General features: G+C 61.3%; 4 protein-coding genes across 5 annotated transcripts in view; 3 read left to right on the top strand and 1 right to left on the bottom strand.

Annotated features, from left to right (window-relative positions):
- Positions 1 to 1,006: 1,006 nt before the first annotated feature.
- GOLT1A (golgi transport 1A) lies at positions 1,007 to 2,588 on the top strand. 2 transcript variants are annotated; one of them, XM_027695117.1, is made up of 5 exons: positions 1,007 to 1,137; positions 1,609 to 1,700; positions 1,848 to 1,960; positions 2,056 to 2,119; positions 2,292 to 2,588. In XM_027695117.1, exons 1-5 carry the CDS (start codon positions 1,113 to 1,115, stop codon positions 2,328 to 2,330), a joined length of 333 nt encoding a protein of 110 aa, XP_027550918.1. In that variant the 5' UTR covers positions 1,007 to 1,112; the 3' UTR covers positions 2,331 to 2,588. The 2 variants fall into 2 exon arrangements, with proteins under 2 accessions (XP_027550918.1, XP_027550916.1); XM_027695115.1 differs by having other exon boundaries at positions 1,782 to 1,960; positions 2,292 to 2,587.
- Positions 2,589 to 7,501: 4,913 nt separating this feature from the next.
- Positions 7,502 to 12,711, top strand: REN (renin). Its single transcript, XM_027695043.1, has 10 exons — positions 7,502 to 7,602; positions 8,204 to 8,360; positions 8,479 to 8,602; positions 8,887 to 9,005; positions 9,112 to 9,308; positions 10,028 to 10,036; positions 10,414 to 10,536; positions 11,138 to 11,282; positions 11,363 to 11,461; positions 12,090 to 12,711. The coding sequence occupies exons 1-10, from the start codon at positions 7,502 to 7,504 to the stop codon at positions 12,249 to 12,251; spliced, it is 1,236 nt and encodes a 411-aa protein (XP_027550844.1). The 3' UTR covers positions 12,252 to 12,711.
- A 3,017-nt stretch (positions 12,712 to 15,728) lies between these two features.
- On the top strand, positions 15,729 to 24,519 carry ETNK2 (ethanolamine kinase 2). The gene is given in 9 exon segments (XM_027695114.1): positions 15,729 to 15,756; positions 15,759 to 15,994; positions 19,682 to 19,941; positions 20,453 to 20,590; positions 21,664 to 21,806; positions 21,920 to 22,003; positions 22,528 to 22,697; positions 23,344 to 23,417; positions 23,564 to 24,519. Coding segments are annotated over 9 exon segments (1,206 nt in total). The 3' UTR covers positions 23,637 to 24,519.
- A 2,345-nt stretch (positions 24,520 to 26,864) lies between these two features.
- Positions 26,865 to 27,522, bottom strand: part of SOX13 (SRY-box 13) — a 20,532-nt gene continuing 19,874 nt past the window's right edge. Inside the window, exon 14 of the mRNA XM_027695167.1 lies at positions 26,865 to 27,138. Within this exon, the coding sequence (XP_027550968.1) occupies positions 26,865 to 27,138 (274 nt within the window). The remainder of the gene's footprint in view (positions 27,139 to 27,522) is intronic.

Below are 27,522 nucleotides of genomic sequence, written 5' to 3' on the forward strand. Positions count from 1 at the left end.
CCCCGTCCCTGAGCGCAGCAGGGGGGTGACCAAGGTGTGTCCCCATGGCTGCCCTTGGAGCCCAGCTGTGGTTTTGTTTTTTTGTTTTGTTTTGTTTTAAAAAAAAAAAAAACAAGAAAAAGAAAAAACAACCTTAATTAATTTTATTTTGGTTATTATTTTTCATAACACTTCATATACCAGTGACTTGTAACCGAGAAAGGATTTGCATCGGGAGGAAATCTATTTATGCATTGGGGAGGGTGGGATGGGAGGTGATTGTTTTCTGGGATATTTTGCTAGTGGTAGAGAAATAAAAGTATCTATGAAACGACAACATTTGTGTGTCTTTTGTCTAGAGATGACCTTGGTTTTAATATTAGACCAAAGAAACGGTGGATGAATGGCAGCAGGGAAGGGGCTCACCTGGCCCACGGATCTCTCCAGAGGCACCTTCTCCTCCCTCTCTCTGAGGAACCTTTTTCTCCCTCTCCCTGTTTTTGGGGTTCATTTCTCCCAGTTGAGTTTATTTGGGGCTGTGGCTGGTTCTTGGGCAGGAATTAAACCCCTTTTTGTGTGAAGCCAAGGGACAAAACGGGCCTGGTTTGGGAAGAGCTGGAGCTGCTCCGAGGGTCACGGGCACAGAGGGCCCCGGGGGTGGCTCAGGGGTGACATGTGCCACGAAGGGACCCTCTGTTGGCCACAGCCAGTGGGTCTGGTCGAGCCATTATTCCCACAGCAGGACATGAAACAGTCCCAGGACTCTCCTTTCCCTGGAGAGTCTGGATGTGAGCCGGGAATGAGGAGGATGCCACAGGGACCTCGCTGTCCCCCGGGTGCCACTCGGACACCCTGGAGGAGCCCCGTGCTCCCTGTTTTATCCCTATTTCAGGGATTCCTCCAGGCAGGGTCCATCCCACCCCAGGGAGGGCAGGACCAGCAGGGTCCAGTGGCCACGAGCCACCACGTGCCCCCCAGGGGAGGTGCTGTGCCAGCGGGGCGGGTGCTGCCCCGGGGCCGTTAATGATTTGCAGGATGACGTGGGAACCACAGGGACTAAAGGGCTTTTCCAAGGGTCACCGTGGAGGCAGGGCCACCCTCGCCCGGCCTCACCCGGCACCGGCACCGGCAAGATGGTGTCTCTGACCGACTTCCAGCGTAAGTGGGCACGGGGTGACCCGTGGGTGATGCCCATCCCTGTGGGACCAGGGCAGCTCCACGCCAGGGCTGGAAGCTGCTGGCTGGGGTGGCTGGGGGAGGGGTGGAATGGCAAGGGGGATGTGGGGACCAGCGCTGGGGAGGTGCCTGGATCATCTGGAGATCAGCTCCATCCTCCGCTGTCGCTGCCTGCGCTGGCACCTTCGTGCCACTGCTCAGGAAAAGGCTGGAGATGGTTCTTCCCATTTATTTTTTCTACTCTTTTTCCAGAAGCCCTCAGGGGTTTCTAGGGCACCAACAGCCCCAAGGCCTGGACAGGTGCAAAGGCTGTCTCTAAGCTTTGGAGACAAACCCAAAGTGTATTTCTGGGAGGGAATGGGACAGGGAGGTGCTGAAGGGAGTGACCACAACCTGACACGGGACCTGAGGTGTGGAACCGAGCCCTTGTCTCAGCCCTCCCATCTTCCACAGGGATTGGAGTGGGGCTGGTTGGCTTCGGCCTCTTCTTCCTCCTTTTTGGGATGCTCCTGTACTTTGACTCCGTGCTCCTGGCCTTTGGGAACGTGAGTACGGTGGGGCCGGGGCACAGCCCAGGACGGAGCAAAGAGCTCCTCTGACCCGCTCCCCTTCCTCCTTCCTCCCAGATCCTCTTCCTCTCTGGCTTGGTCTTCATCATCGGCTTCAGGAGGACCTTCACCTTCTTCTTCCAGCGGCCCAAGCTGAAGGGCACCAGCTTCTTTTTCGGGGGGCTGATCGTTGTCCTCATGCGGTGGCCGATCCTGGGGATGCTGCTGGAGGCCTACGGCTTCATCACCCTCTTCAGGTGTGTCCCAGGGCACCCAGACCCCCCTGGGGGGGGGGAGAGCAGAGCCAGGGGATCCTCCTCGGAGCCCAACCCAGACTTTTGTGTTGACACAGGAGCTTTTTCCCGGTGGCTTTCGGGTTCCTGGGCTCGCTGGCAAACATCCCCCTGCTGAGCCAGGTGAGCAGGGCTGATGTGCCCCCGGGGCTCTGCAGCCCTTGGGTGGGATCTGCAGTTGGGAACAGACAGGGAAGGTTGGGATCAGACAGGGAAGGTCACCACAGCCACCCCACGGCCCCCTGAGGCTGCACGGGTGGATTTTCCTGCTGATCTGGGTCTGTCCCTGTTGCAGCTCCTGCAGAAGGTGGGAGACAGCGGCTCCATGGTGTGACCTGACCTGGGACGGGCCGAGTGGCTGAGGTGGGATGGTGGCAGTGAGCCCTGGGTCCTGCTGGCCCTGGGGTTGTCTCTCTTGGCCCCGGGACCCTCAGTGCTGTGACCCCACAATGGGGATGGGGCCCCCCTGTCCCGTGGAGCTCCCGGGAGCAGCTCCAGGGACCCAGGGCTGTGCCAGGCAGGACTCTGGAACTATTGCACTTATTTAATTCTTTTTGTCTTCCCCTGGTGAGAGATTTAATAAAAAATGTGTCTGAGACCGAGCTCAGGCTGGGCTCCTTTCCTGAGGCTCCAGCTCTGGCATCTCTTGGTGTCACCAAAGAGGCATCATGGCCATGGCTGGGGGTGGCACAGGGACCTTCCCCTGGCTGTGCCTGAAGGTGGCACAGGGGTCTTCCCATGGGTGTGGCTGGAGGTGGCACAGGGACTTTCCCACGGATGGAGGTGGCACAGGGATCTTCTCATGGCTGGATGTGGCACAGGGACATTCCCATGGCCACGAGTGGGGGTGGCAAAGGCCATTCCCATGGCCACGACTGGGGGTGGCACAGGGACCCTCTGGTGGCCGTGGCCCCCCCGCACTGGCCACCAGCCCCAGGCAGCTGGGGCAGGCCTGGCACGCAGGCAGGGGCCGTGGCACTGCCTTCCCACGCATCCCATGGGGATGAGGCTGCCCGGGAGCCACGGGAGAGGGCAGGGGGGGGTTAGGAAAACACCCATTAAACCACATTAACATTCCCTGACCTGATCGGAGCAGAGTAAATGACCCCAGTCAGGCTCAGCCACCATGAAACAGCAAATGACATCCGGGCTCATTAATTAATGAGGGATGCTGGGCTGGGAGGGGGCCTGGAGCAAACCCTCGGTGTTCCAGAGCCAGGACTCACGTTTCCCATTGGACTGCTCCCTGTGGGATGAGCTGGACCTGCAGGATGGAGCTGGTGGGATTTACAGCACTGCAGGGCACTGGGGCAGCTCTGCCAGGGTTTGGGCCAGGGGAACACCTTCCAGCCCACCTGATGCCCACCCAGGCCCAGGTATCAGGTGCTTTCATCCCTGCTTGAGGAGGACCCACACTGCTGGATGCTCCGTGGGATGGGCATCCCATGGTGTGAGGTGCCAGCTGCCTGTCCAGAGGTGTCCCAATGGCACCAGGAACATCTCCATGGCAGGTGGGATGCTGAGGGCAGCGCTGAGCTCTCCCATTTTCCCCTCAGATGACTTTAAAGGAGTTCTTTTGTCCGGGCTGCAGGAACTCCTCTGCCCAGGAGAACTGGTCGGGTAACTCCGTGTGTTCAGTGGAGCCCAGCCAGGTTCCCGTGAGCACTTGGGGCCCTGGGTGCAAGCAGGAGCTTAATTAAACCAAAGCAATCACATCAAAGCCGGTCCCTGCACAGAAACCCTCCTTCACTGGCAGGAATTAATTACTGAGCTGGAGTTAAACCTGTTCCCTCCCGGAGCTGGTGGCTGTGCCTGCTGTCCCTCGGCGGGCACAGCTCTGCTGCCCGGGACTGCAGGGGGTTGGCACCAGGTGAAAGCAGAGCTGGGAAGGGCTCTGACGGCTCAGGTGATGTGGGGTAACTCATCTGGGCACCCAAATGCCACCCCAGAGCCAGGCTGAGCCCTGGGTTGCAGGGGATGAGCTCCCAGTGGGTACAAACAGGAGCAGAGCTCCTCAAGCACCCAGGGTTGCTTTATGTCCCTGGGAGGGCTGGTTTTGGGAAGTGGATCCCTGGTTTTGGGAAGTGGATCCCTGGTTTTGGGAAGTGGATCCCTGGTTTTGGGAAGTGGATCTTTACTTTGATAGCACCAGAAGGCTCTTGAAAAGGGGAAAATGAGCCTCATGGCAGGAACATGGTGCAGGTAAGCGAGGGCTGCAGCCTCCCCAGTGCCTTTATCCTGTTCCTGTCTTGGCTCTGCCCCAGCTGAGAATTCCCACTTGGGCTCCACAGCAACTTTTTTCCTGGTCAAGCTTCATCTTCAGGCCTTCAGCAGAGGAAAGAGGAACAGTCCTTGATGCATCATGTGCAGGAGAAGGTGGTTCCCACTGTTCAATGCCCCGTCCCCATGGCACATGCCCGGGTGCTGTGAAGTGCCATCACTTCACCCCGCTGGGAAAATCAAGCCAGGATGGAGCATCTTCCCTGGGTGGCACTGAGGGATCATGGAATCCCAGAATGGTTTGGAAGGGACCTTAAAGCCCATCCAGTCCCACCCCCTGCCACGGGCAGGGACACCTTCCACTGGCCCAGGCTGCTCCAAGCCCCGTCCAGCCTGGCCTTGGACACTTCCAGGGATGGGGCAGCCACAGCTTTTCCAGGCTCTGAGGAGCCCCAGGGAACGGCTGTGAGCTCCCTCAGCCTGAAGCTGGAGCTGCTCTCCTGGAGTTCATTGCAGGGAATGTTTTCCCTCCGGCTCAGTAAATCCCTGCTTTGCTGTGCCAGAGCAGTTTTGGTCTCCAGCAAAGGCTTTGGGTTTGCCCTGGCTCTGGCTGACGTCAGTGCTGAATTCCCCCAGTGCTGGTGCCATCCAGAGCCTCCTCTAAGCCCTTCCCTAGAGCTGCTTTTATGCTGGGGCTTTTTGGTCACCCAGAATAAGGATCCTCACAAGCTCCGTGTGTTTTTACTACCAACAAACTCGGGGACGAGGAAAGCGAGTGAAATGCGTGGGAAGGCCAGAAATGTGCCTCCTTTTTTGTGCTGCTTTAAAGGATCCCTCAAGAAATAAAAGCTGCTCGCTAAAACTTCCTAATGATTCCATTTAGAGAGGGAAGTACTTAATATCTCAGGTTTTTATTTTAAGAAAAAGCAATTGCTCAGCCCAACATGAGAGAGGAACAAATTTATCCGGCAGGAAAGCGATTGTTTCTCTCTGGAAAGCATTTTCCTTCAATTCTCTCAATCACTTGACTCCTTGAAAGCAGACAGGGAAATGACTGAAGAGCATTCCCCTGCTATTTCCAGATGAGCTGCTCTTTATTGGATCTGCAATTAGATAAAATCCCAGGCTTTTGGAGCAAACTGCAGCAGGTTTCCCACAGCAGCACACGGATCAAGTGGGGTGATTGCAGCCTTCCCTGATGCCCTGGCACCTTCTGTCACTGCAAATTCAGGTTAAGTGATGTTTTGAGGCTGTGTGGGAAGAGCTGAGCATCTTCTGGGTCACCTGAAGGGCTGGGAATAAAACCAGCATGGTCCCAGAGCTGGCTGATGTCCTGTATCCATCCCTGTGTCTGTCCTTCCCGTGCCCCTGTTCCTCTAACCCCGGGCACAAAAGCACCTTTGCAGGTTATTTAAAGCCTCTCATCAGGTCTTTCCATCGCTGCTCCCGTGCACCAGCTGCTCATCCTTGCTCAGGGCTGGCAGAGGTGACTGGAAAATGCCTTGTGGGGTTTTCCTTGCACGGGGAATGTGTCCTGTGCTGGGAACATCCTCGAGCCCTGGCGCTGGGAGCAAGGACAGCCAACCCCAGGGCTGGCACTGGCCATGCAAGGCAACAGCCCTCAGCCCTCTGATGGCTTTGGGTGAGTTGGTTCTGCCTGTTTTCCCTTGGTTTCCCTTCCAAGGGGGTGGTGGTGCCATTCCCCCTGCCCGGGGGTCTCTTCCCTTCCCAGCTGTATCCTGCTCTGGATGTCCCACGGGATAGGAGTCCATCAGTCCCTCCTTGGGTGAAAGCCATGCCCAGAGCACCCAACACCCCTCAGGGCTCCCGAAAACGTGGCCCTGGGTCAGAGAGGGGCTGGAAACACCAGAGCCCCACGGCCCCACATCCTGGGACCACCTTCCCTGCTGACGTGGCCCCTTCCCTTTGAAGTCCCGCTGCATCCCCGGCCTCTCCTTCGGGGAACGGGGCTTGGCAGAGCCCGTGGGATGCCCGGGAAGGGGATTTATGTCTGCTGGCTCCCTGCCAGGCTCTCTCTCACGTCGCTGTGGCTCCCGGGCTGGGCTGCTGCCTCCTGACCTCTGCACCCCCCTGCAACCTGTGCCGGGGCACGAGGCTGCCCCGCTGACGCAGGGCCGGGGGCCGGCGTGGGAAAAGACGTCAGGGCTGGGGGAGAGGGGTGGGACCCGCGGGGCTGAGCCCTCGGGGCCTGCCAGGGTCAGCATTCCCCTGGCAGCCAGAATCCCACAGGGCAGGGAGGTGTTTAAACCTCGATTTTGGGGGGGGAAGCTGTTTGGGTTGTTCTCCTCACACACACACCCCCTCCAGCACCTGGACAAGGGTGACAGTGGTGCCCCAAACAAATCCCACCCTCCACAGGAGGGGGATTGTGTAGCTGGGGGTCTCGGGGCAGGGGCAAGTGTGTGGTCAGGGTTCTTCCAGGAACGTTTTTTATTGCCTTGGCGCTCATTTCCCACTGAGATTCCTGGAGGTCAAACCCTGGGCTGGGAGCCACGGGGCTGATCCAGCCCCCACTGCCCCGGACTGGGCACTGCCAGGGGGGAGACACAGCGACCTGGGGGCCAGGGAAGCACCTGGTATGAAGGAGTCCTCACACTGAGAGTTTTAGAGGAGTATCTCCCTTCCAAAGCACAGGGCAGGGCTGGGTTTGCCCCTTGATTTAGTATCATGTGTAACAAGTGCAATGAGTTGTGCTGTTCTCCGCCCCGGGCTCTGCTCCCTCGCTGGTTTAAGGCAGCTGGGAGGGTTCCCCTCGTCGTGCTCAGAGCAGCCCCTGGAAGGGCACGGGGGGCTGTGGGGCTGCAGTTGGTGTCTCCACAACCAAAGGGGCTGTGGCTGAGTGTCCTTTGCCATTGCCACCCCCAGGCCTTTGGGGAAAACCCCGTTATTCCTCTGCAGAGTGGGACATCTCCCTGGCCAGACCTGTGCCACCACCAGCACCCCCCAGCAGCTCTACCAGCTGGCACCAGCAGGTCTCTGTGCCCTGCACATGCCCCGGCAGTGCCAACAGGGAGCAAATAACCCCAAGGAATGTGGGTTCAGCGCTCCCAGCTCTGCACAGCCCCCCCCTTGCCAGCTCTTCCCACCGGGCACGGGGGGGCTCCTGGATGTGCCACCCTGGGCAGGGAGGGTCACAGCCACCTGCCCGTGGGATTCCCAGCCCTCCCCCAGCCAGGGGAGGAGAATCCCGGGCTATAAAAGCGTCGTCCCCTCTGGGATGGGAAGGAGCTGCTGGCACAGCAGGAGGCTGCCCTGGAGGACACGATGCCAGCGGGACACAGCAGGAGGGTGCAGCAGTACCTGCTGCTCTTGGCCCTGACCTGGGGTGCCAGCCTTGCCCCCTCGCCAGCCCAGGCTTTGCAGAGGTAGCAGGAGCGTGTGTGGCCCGCACGGTGCCGGGTCCTGCTGTCTCCCCTCTTTTCTGGGGGCTGGGGCTGAGGGTGAGGGGCTCCCCTGCTTCAGCCACGCTGGGAAACCCCTTCCTCCTCCTCCTCCTCCTCCTCTGCTGCTCTGCACCTGCCCTTCCTCGCTCCTCTTCCTCTCTCCGCGTGGTTAATGGTTGGACCCGATGATCCCGGAGGTATTTTCCAACCTAAGTAATTCTATGGCTCGGGAGCACCCCGAATCCCAAATAACCAAGGATGGCCGAGATGGAGCATTTCGCCCCAGCGCGGGGTTGGGCTCAGCCCGCGGGTGGCTGCCAGGGGCCGGTGGGTTCCTCCCGCAGCCCCACCCGCCGTGGGGGTCCCTGCCCTGGGTGGGATCCCCGGGGCGCATCCCCGCCGTGCGGGTGCGGTGGGAGCGGGACCCGCCGGGGTGCTGCGGGGAGCTGCGGGGAGCTGCTGCCATCTAGAGCCACCCGGCTGGAGTTCCCGAGGCGGGAATGCCGGGGTGCGGGTGGCAGGGAGCTGGGGAGTGGGAGAATGTTCTCCTTGAGCCCCCCCAGCCCTGTCCCGGCCCCCTTAGGATCGCGCTGCGGAGGATGCCCTCCATCCGCCAGACGCTGCAGGAGATGGGGGTGAAGGTGTGGGACGTGTTCCCGGAGCTGCGCCAGGGCAGGCGCCGAGGCGGGGCCGGTCCCAGGAACGGGACGGCTCCCACCCTCCTCACCAACTACCTGGACGTGAGTCTCTCCCTTCTTGGGGGTTTGTCACCCCGGTGTCACTTCACGGATCCCCCCTGGCTCGGGTCTGCCCGAGCTGTGCCCCAGTGATGCCCCCCCCGTGCCGTGCCTCTTCCAGACCCAGTATTTCGGCGAGATCAGCATCGGGACCCCCGCGCAGACCTTCAAGGTGGTGTTTGACACGGGCTCGGCCAACCTGTGGGTGCCGTCCTACAAGTGCTCCCCCCTCTACAGCGCCTGCGGTGAGTAGGGGGGCACGGCCGGGGCCAGGGCTGACCCCACACCCCCAGGCTGGGCTCAGTGAAGGGGGGCAAGTCCCTCCACCTCAGGGGCTGCTCGGGGTGGGCTGGTGTGGGGGTCTGGCTTTTTGACAGCCCTTTGCACAGGGAGTTCTGCCCGTTGCTGCCCAGTCCCCTGGCACCGGGGCTCGGTGGGTTCATCGTCACACAGGGGACGTTCCGGGGGAGCAGAGGCCCTCAGCCCCCTCTCTCTCACTTCCTTTGATGCACGTTCTCCCTCTGCCCAGTCTCCCACAGCCGCTACGACTCCTCCAAGTCCCGGACCTACATCTCCAACGGCACCGGCTTCGCCATCCGCTACGGCAGCGGCAGCGTCAAGGGCTTCCTGAGCCAGGACATCGTCATGGTGAGGGGGCCTGGCACTCACAGGGAGCTGCTCACATGCTGAGGGCTCTTTGGGGGGGATTCCACCCCTCCCAGCTCCCTGCAAGGACCCTCGTGCCCTTCCCCAGGTGTCAGACATTCCCATCATCCAGGTGTTCGCCGAGGCCACGGCGCTTCCCGCCTTCCCCTTCATCTTCGCCAGGTTCGACGGGGTGCTGGGGATGGGCTTCCCCAGCCAGGCCATCGACGGCATCACCCCCGTCTTCGACAGGATCCTGTCCCAGCAGATCCTCAAGGAGGACGTGTTTTCCGTCTACTACAGCCGGTGGGTCCCGCGGGGAGCTGGGGGGGGGTTGGTTTTTAGGGCATGGGCATCAGAACCACGTTGGCATCTTGGGATTGGGAATGAGCCGTGGGATGGGAGGGATGAGCCCGTGGAGGACGCCTGGAGGAGCTGGGGGGGAATGAGGCAGCACAGGAGGCAGAGCTGGGTGTAGGTTTGTCTGGAGCTGCTGGGCAGGGAGTGCTGAGGGGGAGCAGCTCCTCTGTCACTGTCGGATTGAACAGAGTCACCAGCTCTGTGAGTAGGGCTGGAGCAATCCCAGCCAAGAGGGGATTTAGTTAGTTTGGTGATTTTGGTTAACTTTTGGCAAAATTAAAAAAAAAACAACAAAACAAACCAAAAGAATCATCGAAGAAAAACCTGCACCGGCAACCAAACCTCCTTTCATTTCTTGCCCCAAAGGGTTGTGCTCCAGCACCCCTCCTCCCAGCATCCCCAAAACCCACTGGAGCAGTGGGAGGACACACCCTGGCAGGGCAGGAATGCTGCCCCAGGCCCCAGACACGACAGCCTGGCACTGTGCAGTGACAGACTCTCAAACACCCCCCCAAATCAGACACGGTACCTCCTGACCTCAGCCAAAGGTTGCATCAACAACAAACAAAGCCAAAGGAAGGGGCTGAGGTTGCCACTGGCACCTGGGTGCCACTTGGGGACACAGCAGAGGTCCACAGCCTCACAGAGCATCCCTCTCTTTGCAGAGCCTCCAAGTAAGAAGACACGGAGCACGAGCGCTCTCCATGGCACCCACTAACAGCCCCCGTGTGCCCCGGGGTGGGCACAGCCCCTGCTGCCCCTGCCAGCCCCAGCCCAGCCCTGCTCCAGCTCACACACTGCAGATGCCCTGGCTGGGTTCTGTCCACGTTCCTGCTCCCCTCGGGAGCCAGCACAGACCTGCTGGGACACCTCTGCATGCGGCACCCCCTCCCACCCCCCTGAGCTAACCCAGGGTTTCCCTGCTCCAGCTTCCTCTCCATCACTTCTACCCGGGTCAGCAGAGCCTCGTGGCCATGGCTGGTCCCTCCTGGCTGGTTTTTTGGGGGGCAGCAGCCAAGGGGGAATCGCTCCACTGTGGTTTGTGCCCTAGGAATGCTCCTCTGAAACCCGGGGGGGAGATAATCCTGGGAGGCAGCGACCCAGCCTATTACACCGGGGACTTCCACTACCTGAACGTCAGCAAGAGCGGCTACTGGCAGATCAGCATGAAGGGGTGAGGGCAGGCAGAGCCCCTGCACGGCACCGGGAGCCATGGAATCATGGAATCACTGAGGCTGGAAAGATATCTAGGATCCTCGGGTCCATTTAGCCCAGCACTGCCAAGGGGGCATCCCAGGGACCCCCGTGGCTGTGGGAGGGGGGGATGTCAGGCTGGCAGCCCGGGAAGGTGGTCCATGGAGCCGAGCTTTCCCTTGGCACTGCTGGGGGATGCTTTCTCCCCACTGGGCTCCTCCAGCTTCTCCACTGCTCAGCAAGGAGCCAGGAGAGCTGGGAATGCAGAGGGGGTGGCACCGTGGGCTGATCCAGCTTGGGAGCCGCAGAGGAAGAGTTTAACCCCCTTCAGTCCTGCAGGAGGAGCGTGAGGCGCTGAAACAACTCTGCTTTGTTTGAACGAAAATAAACAAACCCTGCACATGACAAAGCTTAGCTTTCCAACGGGGAAAGCTGCAAGGGAGGGTTCCCGGGGCTGCTGGAGAGCCCGTGGGAGCAGCACATGCTCTGCCTGGCCACAGCTCCCCGGAGAAAGATGTCACGCTCCCGTGAGCACCCGTGGCATCACCGTGGGATATTCAGGGGCTTCCCTCCCGCTCCAGGGTGTCCGTAGGGGCTGAAATCCTGTTCTGCAAGGAAGGCTGCTCGGTGGCCGTGGACACGGGGGCCTCCTACATCACTGGCCCCGCCGGGCCTGTGTCCGTGCTCATGAAAGCCATCGGGGCGGCCGAGATGGCCGAGGGAGAGGTGAGTCCCCCCCTCACACCTGCACCCCAATCCATCCCTGCCCCAGGGAGTGGGCTCAGGGCCACCTCCTCCTCCCACAGTACGTGGTGGACTGTGACCAGGTGCCTCAGCTGCCCAACATCTCCTTCCACCTGGGGGGGAAGGTCTACGCGCTCAGTGGCTCAGCCTACGTCCTCCGGGTAAGCTGCGCCCTCCTGGCTCCCCTAAAGCGGCCAAAATGAGCCCCAGAATGATGCTCCTTGCTTTCCCCAAACCCTCTCGTCGGGCAGAGGTGTCCACACGAGCCAGAGCAACCTGTCGCTGCTCCCTTGGGTGGTTCTGGGGAGATTTGGGGTGAGCAGCAAAGAGCAGAGACAGGCAGGAATCCTCCTCCCGGGAGGTTGGGTTTTAGGAAGAGGTTCTTCCCCCAGTGGGTGGTCGGGCACTGGAATGGGCTCTCCAGGGCAGTGGTCATGGCACCAAGAGTTCATGGAGTGTTTGGACAGTGTTCCCAGGCCCATGGTGTGACTTTTGGGGATGGTCCCGTGCAGGGCTAAGAGTTGGACTCGATGATCCTTGTGGGTCTCTTCCAATGCAGCATGTTCCATGATTCTGTGATTTTTGGGGTTGTCCTGTGGAGGGCCAGGAGCTGGACTAGATGATCTGGAGTATCCTGAGCTGGAATATCCCTCCAAGCTCAGGATATTCTGTGATTTCATGAGGAAGGAACACCGTGGCCAAGCAGAGGGTGCGGAGCTGGGGGTCCCTCCCTCCCTCGGGATCTCCCTCCTGGCACCACCATCACCACTGGGCTCTCCCTTTTTGCAGCAATCCCAGTACGGGGAGGACATCTGCGTGGTGGCTTTCTCAGGGCTGGACATCCCACCCCCAGCTGGTCCCCTCTGGATCCTGGGTGCCAGCTTCATCGGGCACTACTACACCAAATTCGACCGGCGCAACAACCGCATCGGCTTCGCCACGGCCCGCTGAGCCCAGGGGGCTGGGAGAGGAGGGGGGGAACCAGCCTGGAGGCAGGAGAACCACCAGGAAGCAGCGACTGGGAGTGCAAAAGAGAACAGCAGTTCCCTTCCCGCTCAGCCACCTCCTCTCTCTTCACTGAAGCAACTGCAAACCTTCCCTTCTCCCACTCCCAAACCCCCGCGCTGCTTCCCGGGAGCCTCTGCTGCAAAGGGAGGGCTGAGCCCGGAGCACATCAGCCTGGTGAGTGCTCAGTCTGGGAATCCAAGCGGGATCCTGCGGCCGGAGCTGCTCCTCCAGGGACTTTTAGGATGATGTGCAACAGCACAACCAGCACGCAGGGGATCGCTGCTGGCGTGGAGGGGCCCGCAGGCTGAGCAGGGATCATCTGTTACCAGTTCCCTGTGATTCTTTAATTGGAAGGAAAATAATCTGTGTTTAATGATAGTTTTAGCTGGTGTTAACCCTACCCCTCCCCGTGACTTTGATATTAAACAACTTAGAGCAACAGGACACTGAGTGGAGGCTTGTTCTTGCAGAGGGGAGAGGTCGTACAGCTTTATGAAGGGAACTGCACAGCAAATGTTCCCCTGCCAGGACCCAGCGCTGCATTTATGTCCCTCCAATTCATAGGAGTGCAACACCCTCCCAGCCACTGCCACAGCAGCCACCTGTAGGCAAATCAGGGGCTTTGCCAACAGCAAACAAGCTCTTTCTGCAGGAGATGAGATGCTGTGCGGGCTGCTCAAGCCTCAACCTGTCTTCCCAGGGGGGATCAGGACCACTGGTTGCACCCCTGGGGACAGGGACAGGGCTGGATGTGGCTCCTTGGTCTGTGTCCCACCAGAAAGGTGGCTCTGCTGCCCCTGAGCCTGTTTTCATGGCCATGCTGGCTCCGGCCAACAACCAGAGGCTTGTCTCTGCCCTGGCTGTGTGCAGAGATCCCCCTGGAGCTGCCAGCCCAGTGCCAGCTGGCCTGGAAGGAGGGACAGACCAGTGCTCCCAGCTGGGGGCTGACATTTCCAGTTCTGCAGGAGAGCTGCGGCTCTTCCAGCTCCAGCTCCAGCCCAGCAGCTGCAAATCCAAGTGCTGCCCAAAGCCAAGGGCTGTGCAGTGCTCTTCCTCTCCAGTCTGACCAGTTCAGGTGCTGTGAGGGCCGTGTCCACAGCCAGGTGCCGGGAAATGTGCCTGGAAAGGGGAGTTTGGGCTCCTGAGCAGGGCCTGGAGCGAGTCAGTGTCTCCCCATGGGGGTGCAGCCCCTCACAGAAGCTTCTCACCCTCCTTTCTGCAGCCAGCAGTGACTGCTGATGATTTCCCAGTGCTGATGATTTCCCAGTGCTGATGAATTCCCAGAGCTGCCTCTCAGCTGCAGGGATGTTTGGGAGAGGGACGGCACCGAAGCAGTGGCTGCTGTGTGACCTTTCCAGCCAGGTGTGCTGCAGCCTCTGCTCCATTCCCAGCCCTGCATCCCTCCCTCCATGGATCCTCATCCCCTGCCCTGCCCCACAGCAGTCTTGGAGCAGAGAGGATGTGGCTGAGCGGATGTTTGTCCCTCCTGGGGGAGTCTCTGCAGCCACGTAGCATTTAAACCTCTCAATGTTGGGATGCACGACCCTGGGTCTCCAGAGATGGGAAATTCAATGTACCCAAAAGCGTGATGTGTTTCTTCCCATCACCTTTGCAGCACTGCTCCATCACGGGGGCGAGGGGAGCGGTGGCAGCTCCTCTTGGGGGCCTGGGAGTGCAGGGAAGGGGCCCCAGCAGCCACAGTATCTCCCTTTCATCCAGCATTTCCTGAGCTCCAGGCAGCTGCTCATCAGCACAGGAAACCCCAGGAGCTGGGAGCGGTGGCAGCCCAGGCAGGGAGGGGTGGGAGAGAGGGTAGAGCTGCCTGGAGACCCTCGGCAAGGGGGGATCTGCTCAGGTCAGCACTGGAGCCACAGCCCGGCCTCTCCACAACCTCCTGGAGGTACAGAGATGGTGGAAAGAGCCTCCCTTTCCTTCTTGGAAATAACTAAGCCTCCTCTGCCCTCTTCTACACCACAAAGGCTCTGGTGTGGAGAAGACTGGAGTGGATGTGGGCTTGTGAATGCACCGGGTGACTTCAGCCCCCACCCTGGCTTCTGCCAGAGCCCTCAGCTGGAAAACACTCGGGCTGGCCTGAAATAGGATGTTTTTATGGATCCAGTTCTATTCCTATTCAGCACGGTCGTTTCAAGCAGCAGGAGGAAAAACGCCGGGGCTGCTTGTGGTGCTGCTCCGCGGCCCCCGAAGCCAGGCCATTAACACCTCTAATCGCCTGCTCCAGGGGCAATTTCCCGGTGGAAGCTGCAGCCCTGGCTGCGAGGCACCACTAACCCGCCACGGCCCGGATTAGATCGTTCCGGGCGAGCAATTAGGCCACGCTCAGCCCAGCAAAGCGCGGGAGCAATTATGCCCATCCTATTAACACTGACAGAGCTCGCTCTATATTTAGAAACACGGGACCCGGCTGGTGGATTTTTTCCCCCCCTTCTTTAAATGATTTTCCCCAGGTCTCCACGGTCCATTTAGCTGATTTCAGCCGCAGCCAGCTGTAAACTTTGGAGGGGGCATTCTCTGCTCCCAACCGTGTGCCGTTGTCATTTCCTCTGATAATGAAGCCGGGCTGGAGCCGTGTCCAGAGGCTGCGGGGGCTCTGCCACTGGGCGAGTTCTGCTTTCTCTTTACCCACCAAACCCCTCCCCAGCCCAGCCGTAAATCCCTGTGGGAGGTCAGCACTTGGTGGGCACGATGGCAGCAGGGCTGGAGAGGTTATCCCGAGGGGATACATCCCGCCTGGAGCCCTGGGCGCTGCCAGCTCCTCTCGTGCGTGGCATCCTCATCCTTTTTATTCCCAAAGGGATGGAGCGGGGGGCTGTGCAGAGCCCCCGGGATGGCTGAGGGGCTCGGGGATGGACGGGGAGGCACTGAGGTGGAGAGCACCGGCTGCGGCGCGGGGCGGTCCCTGTCCCCCGGGATGACTTAGGGATTCCGGGAATGGATGGGGAAGACATCCGGGATGAGGGCAGCAGGGTCCCGGGATGCCGCGGAGGGTCCCCTGGGATGGCTGAGGGGCTGCGGGGATGGTTGTGGAGGGCACCGTCAGCAGGTGCGGCGGTCCCGATCCCGGTCGGGTGTGGATCGGGGGGTGGGTGCGCTGCTCGGGATCCCGGTGCGGGCGGGATGCGGGTCCGCGGCCGGGTCCCGGTGTGGAGCGGGTGGGATGCGGATCTGCCGGCGGGTCCCGGTGCGGGTGCGATGTGGATCCACTGCCAGCGTCCCGGTGCGGGTGGGACGCGGATCCACCGGCAGGTCCCGGTGCGGGTGGGATGCGGGTCCCGGTGCGGGTGGGATGCGGATCCACCGCCGGGGTCGCGGTGCGGGTGGGATGCGGGTCCGCCGGCGGGTCCCGGTGCGGGCGGGCGCTGCCGCTGGCGGGGAGGCGGGCGGGAGGCGGGCCGGTGACTCATGGCTTCCCAACGGCGGGCGGCTCCTCCCCGCGCAGCCCCCGGCACATGGGCCGCGGCTCCGGCAGCGCGGAGCTGGCCATGGCCGCACCGCCCGCCCGCTGCCCCGACTGCCCGGGGCCGGGGCCGGAGCGGGGGGGCGGCGGCGGGACCCCCGCCGTGCCCCACCTCGGCATTGCGGTGGACGAGCGTGACGTGCTGCCCGGGGCGCTGCGGATCGTGCGGGAGATGAGACCCGGCTGGGAGCCGGCCAGGGTGAAGACCAAGGTACGGGGGGGACAACACACACCCTGCGCAGAGATCCCTCCACCCACCCTGAGAACCGGCCGCCGCACCCCCCGCGGGGGTCGCCCAGGGGGGGCTGCAGAGCCCGACCGGGGTGGCGGGTACGGGGTTATGGGGTCCCCCGAGATTATAGGGGTTCACCCGGGGGCGGCTCTGGTGCTCACCCTGGGAGGTTACAGGGTCTGCCCTGGGGGGTCTGTGGGGTTCAACCCTGAGGGGTTACAGGGTCTACCCGAGGGGGGCTGTAGGGATCATCCGAGGGAGGCTGCAGAGTTCACCCAAGGGGGTCTCCCAAGGGGGACTGTGGGGCTCGCCGTGGGGGGCTATAGGGCCGGCCCTGGGACAGCCATAGAGCTCACTCGGGGGGGCTGTAAGATCCGCAGGAGGGTGACTGTAGAACCCACCATGGGGGGCTCTGGGACCTGCCAAGGAGGGTGTGATGCACTGTCCCCCCACTTCTGGTTCTTTCTCCCCTCCTCTCTCTGAGCACAACTGGGACCCATCAGATGTGCGAAGGGGCGACACCCTCATCACACACATCCCCACGAGGTTCAGGGGTCCCTCAGGTGCTCACTGAGAGGTGACTGTGAGAGCAAGTGTGTCCCCAGGGTCCCTGCAGGCTGCCAAGGTGTGGGCTGAGGGCTGGAGGGTGCCCACAGGAACAGCTACTCCTGGGAGCTGCTCTGGCTTGGGTTACTTGTTGGCTCTCACCTTTCCCGGGTTGCGTGGGCTGAGCTGCAGTTCAGGTGGGAGTTGGAGTCCAGCTCTGAATCCCTTGCACGGGACAGGGCTTGGCTGTGTGGAGCTGGCAGGGCTTTGCTGGCAGAGCAGGGCTGGCACCTGCCTGGCGTGGCAACCCCTTTCCCCCTCCTCACCTCTGCCCGGGGGTACCAGGGTGAGACAGGCTGGTGGTGTCTGAGCCCTCAGCAGCCTCCTGGCGACGGGCACTGGGGTGTGGAGGTGCAGGAACTGGGTGCACTCGAACGTCTGCACGTGTGTGTGTGTGTGTCCTCCGCAGGCACATGCTTCCCGTGTGCCTGGAGTGCCATTAAAAATGTATTAATAGCCAAGTGTAATTAAATACAAGAAGCTGCAGGAAAATCCATCTGAAAGGGCAGATGGCAATAGGCAGGAAGCTGGGAGCTGGAGTTGTAGGGGCAGGAAATGTCTCGCTCTGTGCAGCGCCCAGCACAGACCTCGGTGGTTGTGGAAGGACCCCGGTGTCCAGGCTCTGCAGGCGTTGGAGGGGTCAGTGTTCAACAACAGCTTGTGTGTGTGTTTTTAATTTAAAAAAAAAGGGGAAAAAAAACCCATAGGAGTTGAGGGAAAACCCTCCCGTTGCGTTTCTCTGAGCTGCTATTGCAGGAGCCGTTCAGGAGGGGACTGGAGCAGTGCAGGGTCCTCAGCTGGTTCCCATTAGCATTCCCGGTCCCTTTCCCGGTGCTCTGGAGCTGTGCCCGGTTCACACCACCTCGTTGCCCGGTGTTGGTGCACAGTTGCCTGCACAGGGGCTGTACCAGGCTTTGCCAGTGGCACAGGAAAATCTCCGGGAGGTCAGGGCAGGGTGTGGAACACCGGGAGAAGGATCTGGGTGCTCGGCCTCCCCTGCCTGCCCTCTCCTTGCTGGGGGCTCCAGGTTTGCCCACTTCCCAAGGCTTCTGCTCCTCATCCCTTAAGCACCTCCGTGCCGGTGAGTCAGCCCAACATGCTCTCAGGGAAGCACACACTCCTCCATCCCTCATCCCGAGATAAGAGCAGCAGCAACCGGAGCCAAACCCCTGCAAGGACTCTGGCATGGCTGGACTTTTTCGGCCTGATTTTGGCAACAAGTTGCCCTGCTGCAGCCTGGCCCCAGGCTTACACCACCAGCCAGCACGGTGGTGCTTTGGGAATGCTGAGGGGTCTCCAGCAGGTGCAGCACCAGGTGTTGGATTTTGCTGCTTCCCTTCAACACTTTCGCACAGGGCTCGGGTCTCGCTTTGCATTTAATTGCTGCAAAGCTCCTGGCGTGGAGTCACAACACTGTCACACGCCTTTTCCTCCGTCCCTGCTGTCACACAGCTGCAGCAGGGAAGGATTTGGGCCGGTAGCAGGGTGGCTGCAGTCTGGATCCACAAGGAATAGCACCAGGCATCTCCCAAGCAGCTGCGCTCATTCCTTGGGAGCTGGAGGAGCTGCCGCCTCCAAAGCAGGCGAGCCCCTGCCTGCAGGTTGCTGAGGAACCATGTGTGCGTCTCCAAAGTTAGTGGCCTGGAATTCAGGGGGGGATAAGGCTCAGTAATCCCATTAAACCTGCTGGAAAGGGCTGATCGGGCCGTCAGGCAGCAAAACCAAAGCAGCACAAGGACTTTGCTGAGCATCTCTCGAGGTGGAGCCGCTCACCTGCGGCCGAGAGGGGACAGTTTTCTGCGTGGATGGGCCATGGCACCTCTGCTCCGTGAATTTCCAGCCTCTGGGGCCTGGCAGGACAAGGAGAGGAGGGCTGAGCGTGGCACCGTGGTAGGAACACAGATTATCTGCCCTGGGAAAAGCAGCTTGAGAGGGTTCAGCCTGTCCCAGCAGCCCCCCCAGGATGAGGTGGCTGCCTCACCACGTGCTGTGCTCCCCCCCAATCCACCTCCAGCTGTGGAGCAGGGGCTGTGAGCGCTGTCTGACTTTGGGGGTCTCATTCCAAGTGCTTTGAGCTTCCCCTCGGGAGGCTGCAAGGGGAGCCCTATATATAGGCACCCTATATAGGAGCGTGGGTTGCTGAGTGGGATGTCTAAAATTATCCATCCCACCCCCGGGCTCTGCGGCTGCCGGAGCACGAGCCCTCACCCCCCTCCTGCTCCGCCAGCATCACACCTGCTCCGGCTCCCCGATCCCAGAGGGAGGAAGGAATCATCCCCACGGGGAGCAGCAGCACCCAGGGGGACCACGCGGGGCTGATCATGGGGGGCGATCGGGGCAGGGGTTTCCCGTGGGGTGACGGAGACCCCAAAAACCCCTCGGGGGGCACTGGAGGTGACTGAAATCCCGGCGGGATGGGGAGCGGAGCCCGGCAGCAGCCCCGGCATGTGCACGGGCAGGCGGCCAGGCCGGAGCGACCGGGAGAACAAAACTCCCTTTCCATCTGCGAGGAGCCGTCAGAGAGCGGTGACACGAGACGTCCCCAGCAGAGACGTCCCCGCCTATCAGCGCCCCGGCCCCGCGGGGAGGGTCGGAGGAGGGGATGGGGTGGTGGTGTTTGCTCCGGGTTGTTTTCTGCCTTGCTGGGCTTTTTCCCCCCCCCCACCTCGTTTCGTGCCAAAAGATTTACGCCGGTTTTTCGGGAGCGATTCCCGGGGCTGCTGGTGTGCCAAGAGTGCTGGCGGCACATCTGGCCTCCGGCTATTCCTGAGCTGTTCCTGAGCTGCCAGGTGAAAAAAAAAGAGCAGGATTTCCTCCCAAGCCACCAGCTTGGTGCTGCTGGAGCCTCGTGCCCGTGGCCCCCCCCCCGCAGAGCCCCTGTTCACCCCTGAGCCTCCAGGCCTTGCAAACTCGTGTCACCTCCCGTGGGAGCTGTGCTGCCTCACGCCTTCCTTGCCCGCTCCTGTGCTGCTTCCTCCCTGGGATCTGCTGGTGGGAAGGGGTTTCCCCGTTCCCAGCTGGCACGGCAGGGGTGTGCAGGCCACCCTTCTCCCCCTGCAGCTCTTCACGGACGGCATCACCAACAAGCTGGTGGCCTGTTACACGGACGAGGGGATGGCGGACGCGGTGCTGGTCCGTGTCTACGGCAGGAAGACGGAGCTGCTCGTGGACCGGGAGACGGAGCTGAGGAACTTCCAGGTGCTGCGTGCCCACGGCTGTGCCCCCGACCTGTACTGCGCCTTCCAGAACGGGCTCTGCTACCAGTTCCTGCCGGGCATCGCGCTGGGGCCCGACCACGTGCGGGACCCCCACATCTTCAGGTGGGTGGGACCCCCGTGTCCTCTTTGGGGGACTTCAGGTGGGTGGGTGGGACCCCCGTGTTCTCCTCTGGGGAGCCCCAGGGTGGTGGAATCGGTGCTCCTCCAGTGCTGCCCCGTGTTTCCAGCTCTCCCCTCGCTGCTGTGGCTCTGGAGCAGTGCTGGGGCATCGCTGTGTGCTGCTGGGGGATAAATGGGCAGCTGGGTTTGTCACCAGAACTTTAAAGCATCAGCTTTTGGCGAGTGGAGATTTCCTGGGAGCCACAGCTTGGGGCTGAACTCGCCCTGGAAAGGTGAACACTGTCTGAAATGCTCCAGAGGCTGATTGCTGACGTGGAAGGGGGTTTCAGCTGTGCTTAACCCTGGGTTTTTAAACACTCTTTTTGGGGAATCCCCCTCAACACATCCCAAGGGTCTTTTGGAGATGTCCTGGTCCTGAGGGGGATTTTGAGGAGCGCTCTCCTCTTGGGAGCTGCTCAGAACACCTCTCACCCCTCGCCTGTGCTCCCCCCAGGCTGGTGGCTCAGGAGATGGCCCGAGTCCACGCCATCCACGCCAACGGGAGCCTCCCCAAGCCCATCCTCTGGCAGAAGTTACACAAATACCTCACCCTCGTGAAGACGGAGCTCAGCCCAAAGGTATCCAACCCCAGGTAAAGGCAGAGGGATCCCAAAGAGCCAGGCTCTGGCTTGGGCACCCGCTGCCCACCCAGCTCTAAGTCTGTGCAGGTAAAGCCTCTGTGGGAATCTGGGGATGGTTTTGGGGCTGGATCTGGCCACGTGGCCGCTTCTGGATCACGATCCCTCCCTGAACCCCAAAAAGCAGGTGGGATGGAGGCACCTCCAGCACCTTCCTCCTGCCAGTCTGCAGGTGATTTTTGCCGTGTTAGAGCAGAGGCAGCTCAGGGATGTGTCTGGGCAGCATCCAGGCGGGACCCAGCCAGAGCCATGGCCTCCCACCTGCTGTACTAATCCTCCTCCTCCTCCTTGGAATTTAAGCCTAGAATAAGCTGGAGCTCAGGCCGCGCTTACGGTGGGGATCTGAGCACAGCAGGGTTGAGCTGGCGATGAATACTTGAAACCCAGCACAGATTAAAGCAGCCAGATCCCACTTCAAACCAGTTCATCCCATTTCTGGGAGGCTGGGTTGACCCCAGGTGAGTGTTGGGGTGTCTGGGAAGGATTCGGGCAGCCCCAAGAGGCGGAGGAGGTGAATGAACCCCAAGGCAAGGCAATCATTAACCCGCGGCAGGAGGCAGCCGGGCTTTTCTCAGCACTCCCCCCGCCGCAGGCAGACTTTACCCAAGCCCGCGCCTTCCGTGCAGCCAATTAGGCAATCATTAACGAGCTCTCTTCTTGGAACTGAGACTCCTGAGGTTACTGGGAGGCTACGTGCCCTGGCAGAGTCCAAAACATTCCCGTTGCCCGGGGGTTAGTCGGGTGTTCGGGGAGTGAGCGCTGGGGCGGTTCGGTGGCAGGTCGGGTCAATCTGGGGGGTGGATGCGGTGGTTTAGGGAGAAGGGGAGGGCTGAGGCCGGGCCGTGGTGTCTGCCAGGCTCCCCCGGTACCAGGCAGCCAAAGCTGCCCCCTCCCCGCCAAACGCAGCCTCGTTAGCCCTCCTTTGTGCCGCCGATGGGCTCGTTTACCAAACACACCGAGGGAAGCCGGGGCAACGCCGCCCCTCTGCCCCCAGAGCAGCAGTGACTGCACCCATCCCCTTCCCCAGCCTCCAGCAGGACTTGCCCAGCCTGGAGACGCTGGAACAGGAGCTGGCCTGGATGAGAGAGACGCTGTCCCAGCTGGGCTCCCCCGTGGTGCTCTGCCACAACGACCTACTCGGCAAGAACATCATCTACGACAGGACACGAGGTCTGTGGCGGCAGCTCCGTGTGCCCAGCGAGGGGTCTGTCCCTCGCCCACCCCCCCCCGGGGGGCTCTTACCTCCATCCCCCTCCTCACAGCCCCTGTCTGTGCCCCCACAGAGCACGTTCGCTTCATAGACTACGAGTACACCGGGTACAACTACCAGGCTTTTGATATCGGGAACCACTTCAACGAGTTTGCAGGTGAGCTGGGCTCCTCTCCCTGCACCAGAGGTTCTCCCAGCACTGGCAGTGGCTGTCCTGGGGTCTCCCCATCCATGGGGGTGGAGGAGGGAGTTGTATCCCCAGTTCCGTGGTGGGAAATGAGGCTGCCTTGGGTTCTCCCCATCCTTGTGGATAGAGGGTGAAGTTGTATCCCCCGTTCTGTGGTGGGAAATGAGGTCTCCCCATCTCTGGGGGTGGAGGAGGGAGTTGTACCCCCAGTCCCGTGGTGGGAAATGGGGATGCCCATGGTTAGAGTGATGTGTGAGGGTGGGTGGATGTCTCTGCTGGCACTGGGCACCTGGAATGCAATTCCTACATGAGCCTGGCTCTTGACCATAAGTCTGGGTGGGTGCCTTGAACCAGCAGTCCATCCTTGGTCTGTGCCCACCTGGGGTTTGCCCACCTTGGTTGTGCACGACAAGAGCCCCGTGGCCACATCACTTGGCCCTGGAGAGTCCCTCCCTGTCACCTCTGTGCCCCCACTGACCCCCCTCCCCTCTCAGGTGTGAAGGAGGTGGATTATGGCCTCTACCCCAGCAAGGAGACCCAGCTGCAGTGGCTGCACTCCTACCTGCAGGCCTACAAACAGCTCACCCAGGGGGACCCAGGCGGCTCTGGGGTGTCCGAGGGGGAGCTGGAGACTCTCTATGTGCAAGTGAACAAGTTTTCCTTGGTGAGTGGTGGAGGTGGGAAGGAACCCAGGAACGAGGGGTGGAAACGCAGCCCAGGGGATGGGGTTTTCTCTGCTCTTGGGCTTGCAGCTCACCTGGGGAGGATGGGGGTGCAGGTACCAGCCTGGGGGTTTGAGGGCACGCTGCCCCAAAGAGCCTGGCAGCACCTCAGCAGCACTGAGCCCCTGGGCAAGGTCACAGACAGCATTGGCTGCCTGCAGCCCCACAGACATGTGCCAAGGGACAACGTGTCTCTGATAGCCATGGCCTTGGACATCCCTTCAGTGAGGCCAGACATGAGGAAATCCTCTTTGCTAATTGCCATGGGCAGTCTGAGCCAATTTTCTGGAAACTTAGGGCAAAATGTCACCTGGTTTCCTGGCGGGAGGGACATTCCTGCAAGTGCAGGGGGTGGTACCCTGACCATGCTGTGTTCAGCATCCTTTCTGCTGCCATCCCTCCCTCCAGCTGGGACCAGCCTCTGGAGGGTACAAAAATACAGGTGTGGGCCAGCCCCAGCTGGCTGCCACCCCTCCTGTCATCACAGCAGTGGGAATTCTGGGGCCGGGCCAGGAGAGGGACGAGCAACTCATCCCGTGGGCAGAGATGCTCCCTGCCCGTTCCTAATCCTTGCTTTGTCTGCTGCAGGCATCCCATTTCCTCTGGGCATGCTGGGCCCTGATCCAGGCTAAATACTCTACCATAGACTTTAATTTCTTAAGGTGAGTCCACCCTGTTTGCTCCCAGCACAGCTCAGTGTTCAATCTCCAGAGCCAGAGGATCCCGATGGTCCCTCCGTGCCACGGCCAGGGGACACGGGGCCGGGGGGGACCAGCACTTCAAGTGTGTCCCTCTCATCTCTTGGCAGATATGCAAAGTTAAGGTTTAAACAGTACTTCAAGATGAAGCCGGTGGTCACAGCCCTGCAGGTCTCCAAATAGCCCCCGAGCTCTTCCGTCCTCGCTGCGTCCACGGCCCCCACATCCCCCTCGCCCTTCCCCACCCCGCCGGGGGCGAGGGCAGGTCCTGACGGTGGGCAGGGTGGAGCAGAGGAGCTCTGACCCGGCCACCCACGAAAGGGGACCCTGGACATGCCCGAGACTGGACCATGAGATGCTGGAAAGGCCCCACGGCCCCGGAGAGGCCGCTGCCCGCATGAGGCAGCCCCACCATCGCCTTAACGCCGAGCCCCACTCGGCCCCGTGCCCGGCGGGTCCGTGCCCTGCTGGCACTGCTGCTGCTTGGCCTGGCACCCGGTTTGCTCCCTCTGTGCTGTCCCCGAGGGGAAAAACGGGTCACCCCCCCCCCGTCCGCTCAGGAGCCCCCAGAGCTGCCCAGTCACTTTGCTGCCCGGCGCTCACATTGTGCCCGTCGCCTTTGCTGTGCCATCCATCCTCTCGTGCCCTGGGTGCCACTGGGGCTCTCGCCCCCAAACCAGCACCTTCCCTGGGTCCGTGTTGATCCCAGGCATGGGACCCTTTTCCATGAGGAGTGGGAGCTGCTGTGCTCCAGCTCGGGTGGTGGGAAGGAGGAAGGGGCAGAGCCAGCCGTGAGCCACGTGGGTTTGGGGCCAGGGGGCTGCTGTGGGTGGGCCCTGGGTGTCTGCACCCCCTGCACTGTGCTCAGTCCATGGCTGGCCCTGCCTGTCCCCAAGGCCATGGTCTCCCACACCCCCATTGGCTTCATGACTTCCCCCATAGCATCCTGTGCTTCCAGAGCAGGGGGCTCCCAGCTCTGCCTTCCCCGTCTCCCCCGGGGCTGGGGGTGTTGGTCCTGCCCCTCCACCCTCCCTGTGCTCCTCTCTGGGCTGTGTGCCCGACTGGGACCCCCTGGGAGGAGGTTGGGCACAGCTTCTCCCCCTCAGCACTCGGCTGCTCCCCCACCACAGGCTGTGTGAGGGCTGTCCTGGCCTGCTGAGCACTGCCCAGCTCATCACAGTGGTTGTGCATCACCTGGGGGTGGAATGGAATCCCTCTGCACCCGCCTTGGCTGGTGGCTGTCCCCTCCCCATGGGCACAGGAACCTCCCCCAGCAAGAACCAGGACTGTCGTTGCATCTGTGTTTGTTTTGGTGCAAAATAAAAAGCTGCTGGTAGCTGAAAATTGGGGATGGTGGATCTGGGGGGAGGGCTTGTGCATCCCTGGGGCTTGGGGGTGCTCCTGACCCTTCTGCAGCTGGAGGTGCCCCTTGCTGGGGGACTCCCCGTTCAGCCCTCGACCCCAAACTGGTGAAGTCCAGGCCCAGATCTCTGCTCCAAAAAGTGATCTTTATTGTGCCAGGGGACTGGGGGACGATTGTAAACAGGTATGTGAAATATACAGGTTAAGTTACTCATCGTCTTATTAACAAAATAAAGCTCTATCTATATTTACAATCTTTAAAAAAAAAAATAAATGAAAGAGACAGGAAGAGCTGCAGCTGTGGGACACATCTGCTTCCAGTCCCTCTGCAGCACAGCCCATCCCAACCTGGGAGCTGGGGCTCCTTCCCCAGGGATCCCAGCACAGGGAGGGGGAATAAATAAAGCACTGGCAAAGGGCAAGAGAGGAGAGAGGTGTTTGCTGGGCAGGTGAGGGTGGTGCTCCTGGGATAAAGGATGTCCCAAGGGCAGAGGAGCAGCAGCAGGGCCCTGATGCTGCGGAGTTTCTGCTCCAGACCCCCACCCTGGGGCTGGGGACAGGGGTCTGCTGCAACTCCCCCCTTTGCAAGGCTGGTCCCCCCCCCATCTGCTGCAGCCTGGAGCCCGGGGGGACACGGCTGCTTCTGTGTCCCCAGCAGGGTCCCCGCGGTGCCAGGCTGGAGTCAGAGATGGAGACTGTTCTGGCTGTGGCCACAGGGAGGAGCACGGACCCTGTGCAGAGGGACAGTGTGAGTGTACAGGCAGACTGCACACACAGCCAGACTGCACACACAGCCAGACTGCACACACAGCCAGACACTGCACACACAGCCAGACTGCACACACAGCCAGACACTATGCATGCACACACACTGCACACACACTCAGTATGTGCAGAGACAGACACTGCACACACAGACAGACTGTGCACACACCCACACACACACACACACACACACACACACAGATGCTGTATGTGCACACCTGGACACACACCCAAACACCATGTGTGCACACCCAGACACTGTTCATGCACACCCAGACACTGTTCATCCACACCTGGACACTGTTCATGCACACCCAGACACTACACACACACCTGGACCCCTCCCCTGCACAGCCACGCCTCACCCCAAACACCCCCGGAATGGGATCTGATTGGGACAAGGTAATTTTTTTATGATTATTACTTTTTTTTCTTTTTTTTTTTTCTGTGGGCTTTTGTTTCCCCTCCCTCTGCAGTCTCACCGTGCAGGTCTCAGGTGCAGCCTCTGAGAGGTGCCCAGGGATGGACGGGCACGGCCCCCCTGCAGCCAGGGCAGGGGCCGGGGGCTGGCACAGCAGGAACAGCCCCTGCTTTATTTACAAAGTGGGCCAGAGCTGTCAGGAGCACAAAGGGCTCCCAGGAGCCCTGGCTGGAGCTCTGGCCAGGCGAGGGCTAAAAATGGCTCTGTGGGAATTTGCTGGCAGGCTCAAAAGACCAAGTGGGAACCGCGGCAGGGAGGTCAGGCTGGGCTGAGCGAGGGACAAACGTGTCCCCATCCCATGTCCCCATCCTGTGTCCCCATCCCATGTCCCCATCCCGTGTCCACATCCCGTGTCCACGTCTCGTGTCCACATCCCGTGTCCACATCCCCTGTCCCAGCAGTGGGCTGGCACCTGCTGCAGGTGAGGCTCCCTGTGAGACCACAGAGGCTCTGGAGGGCTGGGGGATGCTCTGGGGTTTCTCCTGCAGCCCGACACCCTCAGGTCAGCTCCGAGGGTGACAACGCAGCAGCCGTGGCACCCACATGTGCAAGCGGGGTGGCCTCAGCTCCCCATGCCACTGGGGCAGCCCTCACCACCTCGCCAGTGCGACCAGCACATTCCAACCACAGCCCCACCGCTCACCACCACCCAAATTTTGAGCGCCCGCCTCCGCGGGACCCACTCGCGGGCGGGGCAGCGACGCTCCCTTCGGCCGAGCCCCATCCCAGTGGGAGACGCTGGGACCTCCTCGGCGGTGCCAGCCAGCCCCGCCAACCCCCCCGCAGCGCCCCCCGTGCCCCCCTCAGTCCGTCAGCACCACCAGCTCCCCGTCGCTCTTGTCGTCGCCCTCCGAGTCGTCCTCCTCGCTGTAGCGGTACATGTCCCCGTCGGCCACCGAGTGCCCGTCGTCCCCGCCGTCCTCGTCCTTGAGGCTGCGGGTGTTGACGATGACGGGCATGTTGGGGTCCACGCTGCGGGGCAGGTAGTGCTCCATCAGGGGGGGCGGCAGCTGGACCCCCACGGGCCGCGGGTACAGCACGTCCGAGGAGCCGGGGGGCACCTGGCTGCCCTGGGGCCTGCGGGACAAGCGGGGTGCAAATCACTGAGCGGGACGTGGAGGGGTCCCACCCCTTCCCTCTGCCTCCTGGGGTGGCAGGTGGGCGCTTACCCCCTGAGCATCAGGAGAACACCCACCCCATCAGTGCCGGGGGGGCACCCACCCCATGGACACCCCAGTGAGCCCCCTGGGGGAGTCTAAGGGGTGCGTTACCCTATCCAGCATCCCTACCTGGTGAGGGGTCGTTACCCTATCACGTCTCTCTGCCTGGTAAGGGGTCATTGCCTGGTGAGGGGTCATTACCCTGTAAGTACCCCTCCCTGGTAAGGGGTTGTTACTCTATCCAGTATCCCTGCCTGGTAAGGGGTGTGTTTCCCTATAAGTCTCCCTCCCTGCTGAGGGT

The sequence above is a fragment of the Neopelma chrysocephalum genome, unplaced genomic scaffold (genome assembly GCF_003984885.1).
Source record: "Neopelma chrysocephalum unplaced genomic scaffold, ASM398488v2 Primary Assembly neopelma1_100, whole genome shotgun sequence".
NCBI lineage: Eukaryota > Metazoa > Chordata > Aves > Passeriformes > Pipridae > Neopelma > Neopelma chrysocephalum.

What these genes read in the sequence shown, in the direction of transcription:
- GOLT1A (XM_027695115.1), top strand. Translation starts at nt 1,113, where the DNA reads ATGGTGTCTCTGACCGACTTCCAGC. An exon ending in GTCTCTGACCGACTTCCAGC is followed by an intron (nt 1,138 to 1,608) that starts GTAAGTGGGCAC and finishes CATCTTCCACAG; the next exon opens with GGATTGGAGTGGGGCTGGTT. An exon ending in ACATCCCCCTGCTGAGCCAG is followed by an intron (nt 2,120 to 2,291) that starts GTGAGCAGGGCT and finishes TCCCTGTTGCAG; the next exon opens with CTCCTGCAGAAGGTGGGAGA.
- REN (XM_027695043.1), top strand. Translation starts at nt 7,502, where the DNA reads ATGCCAGCGGGACACAGCAGGAGGGTGCAGCAGTACCTGCTGCTCTTG. An exon ending in TGAGCCAGGACATCGTCATG is followed by an intron (nt 9,006 to 9,111) that starts GTGAGGGGGCCT and finishes GCCCTTCCCCAG; the next exon opens with GTGTCAGACATTCCCATCAT. An exon ending in GCTCAGCCTACGTCCTCCGG is followed by an intron (nt 11,462 to 12,089) that starts GTAAGCTGCGCC and finishes CCCTTTTTGCAG; the next exon opens with CAATCCCAGTACGGGGAGGA.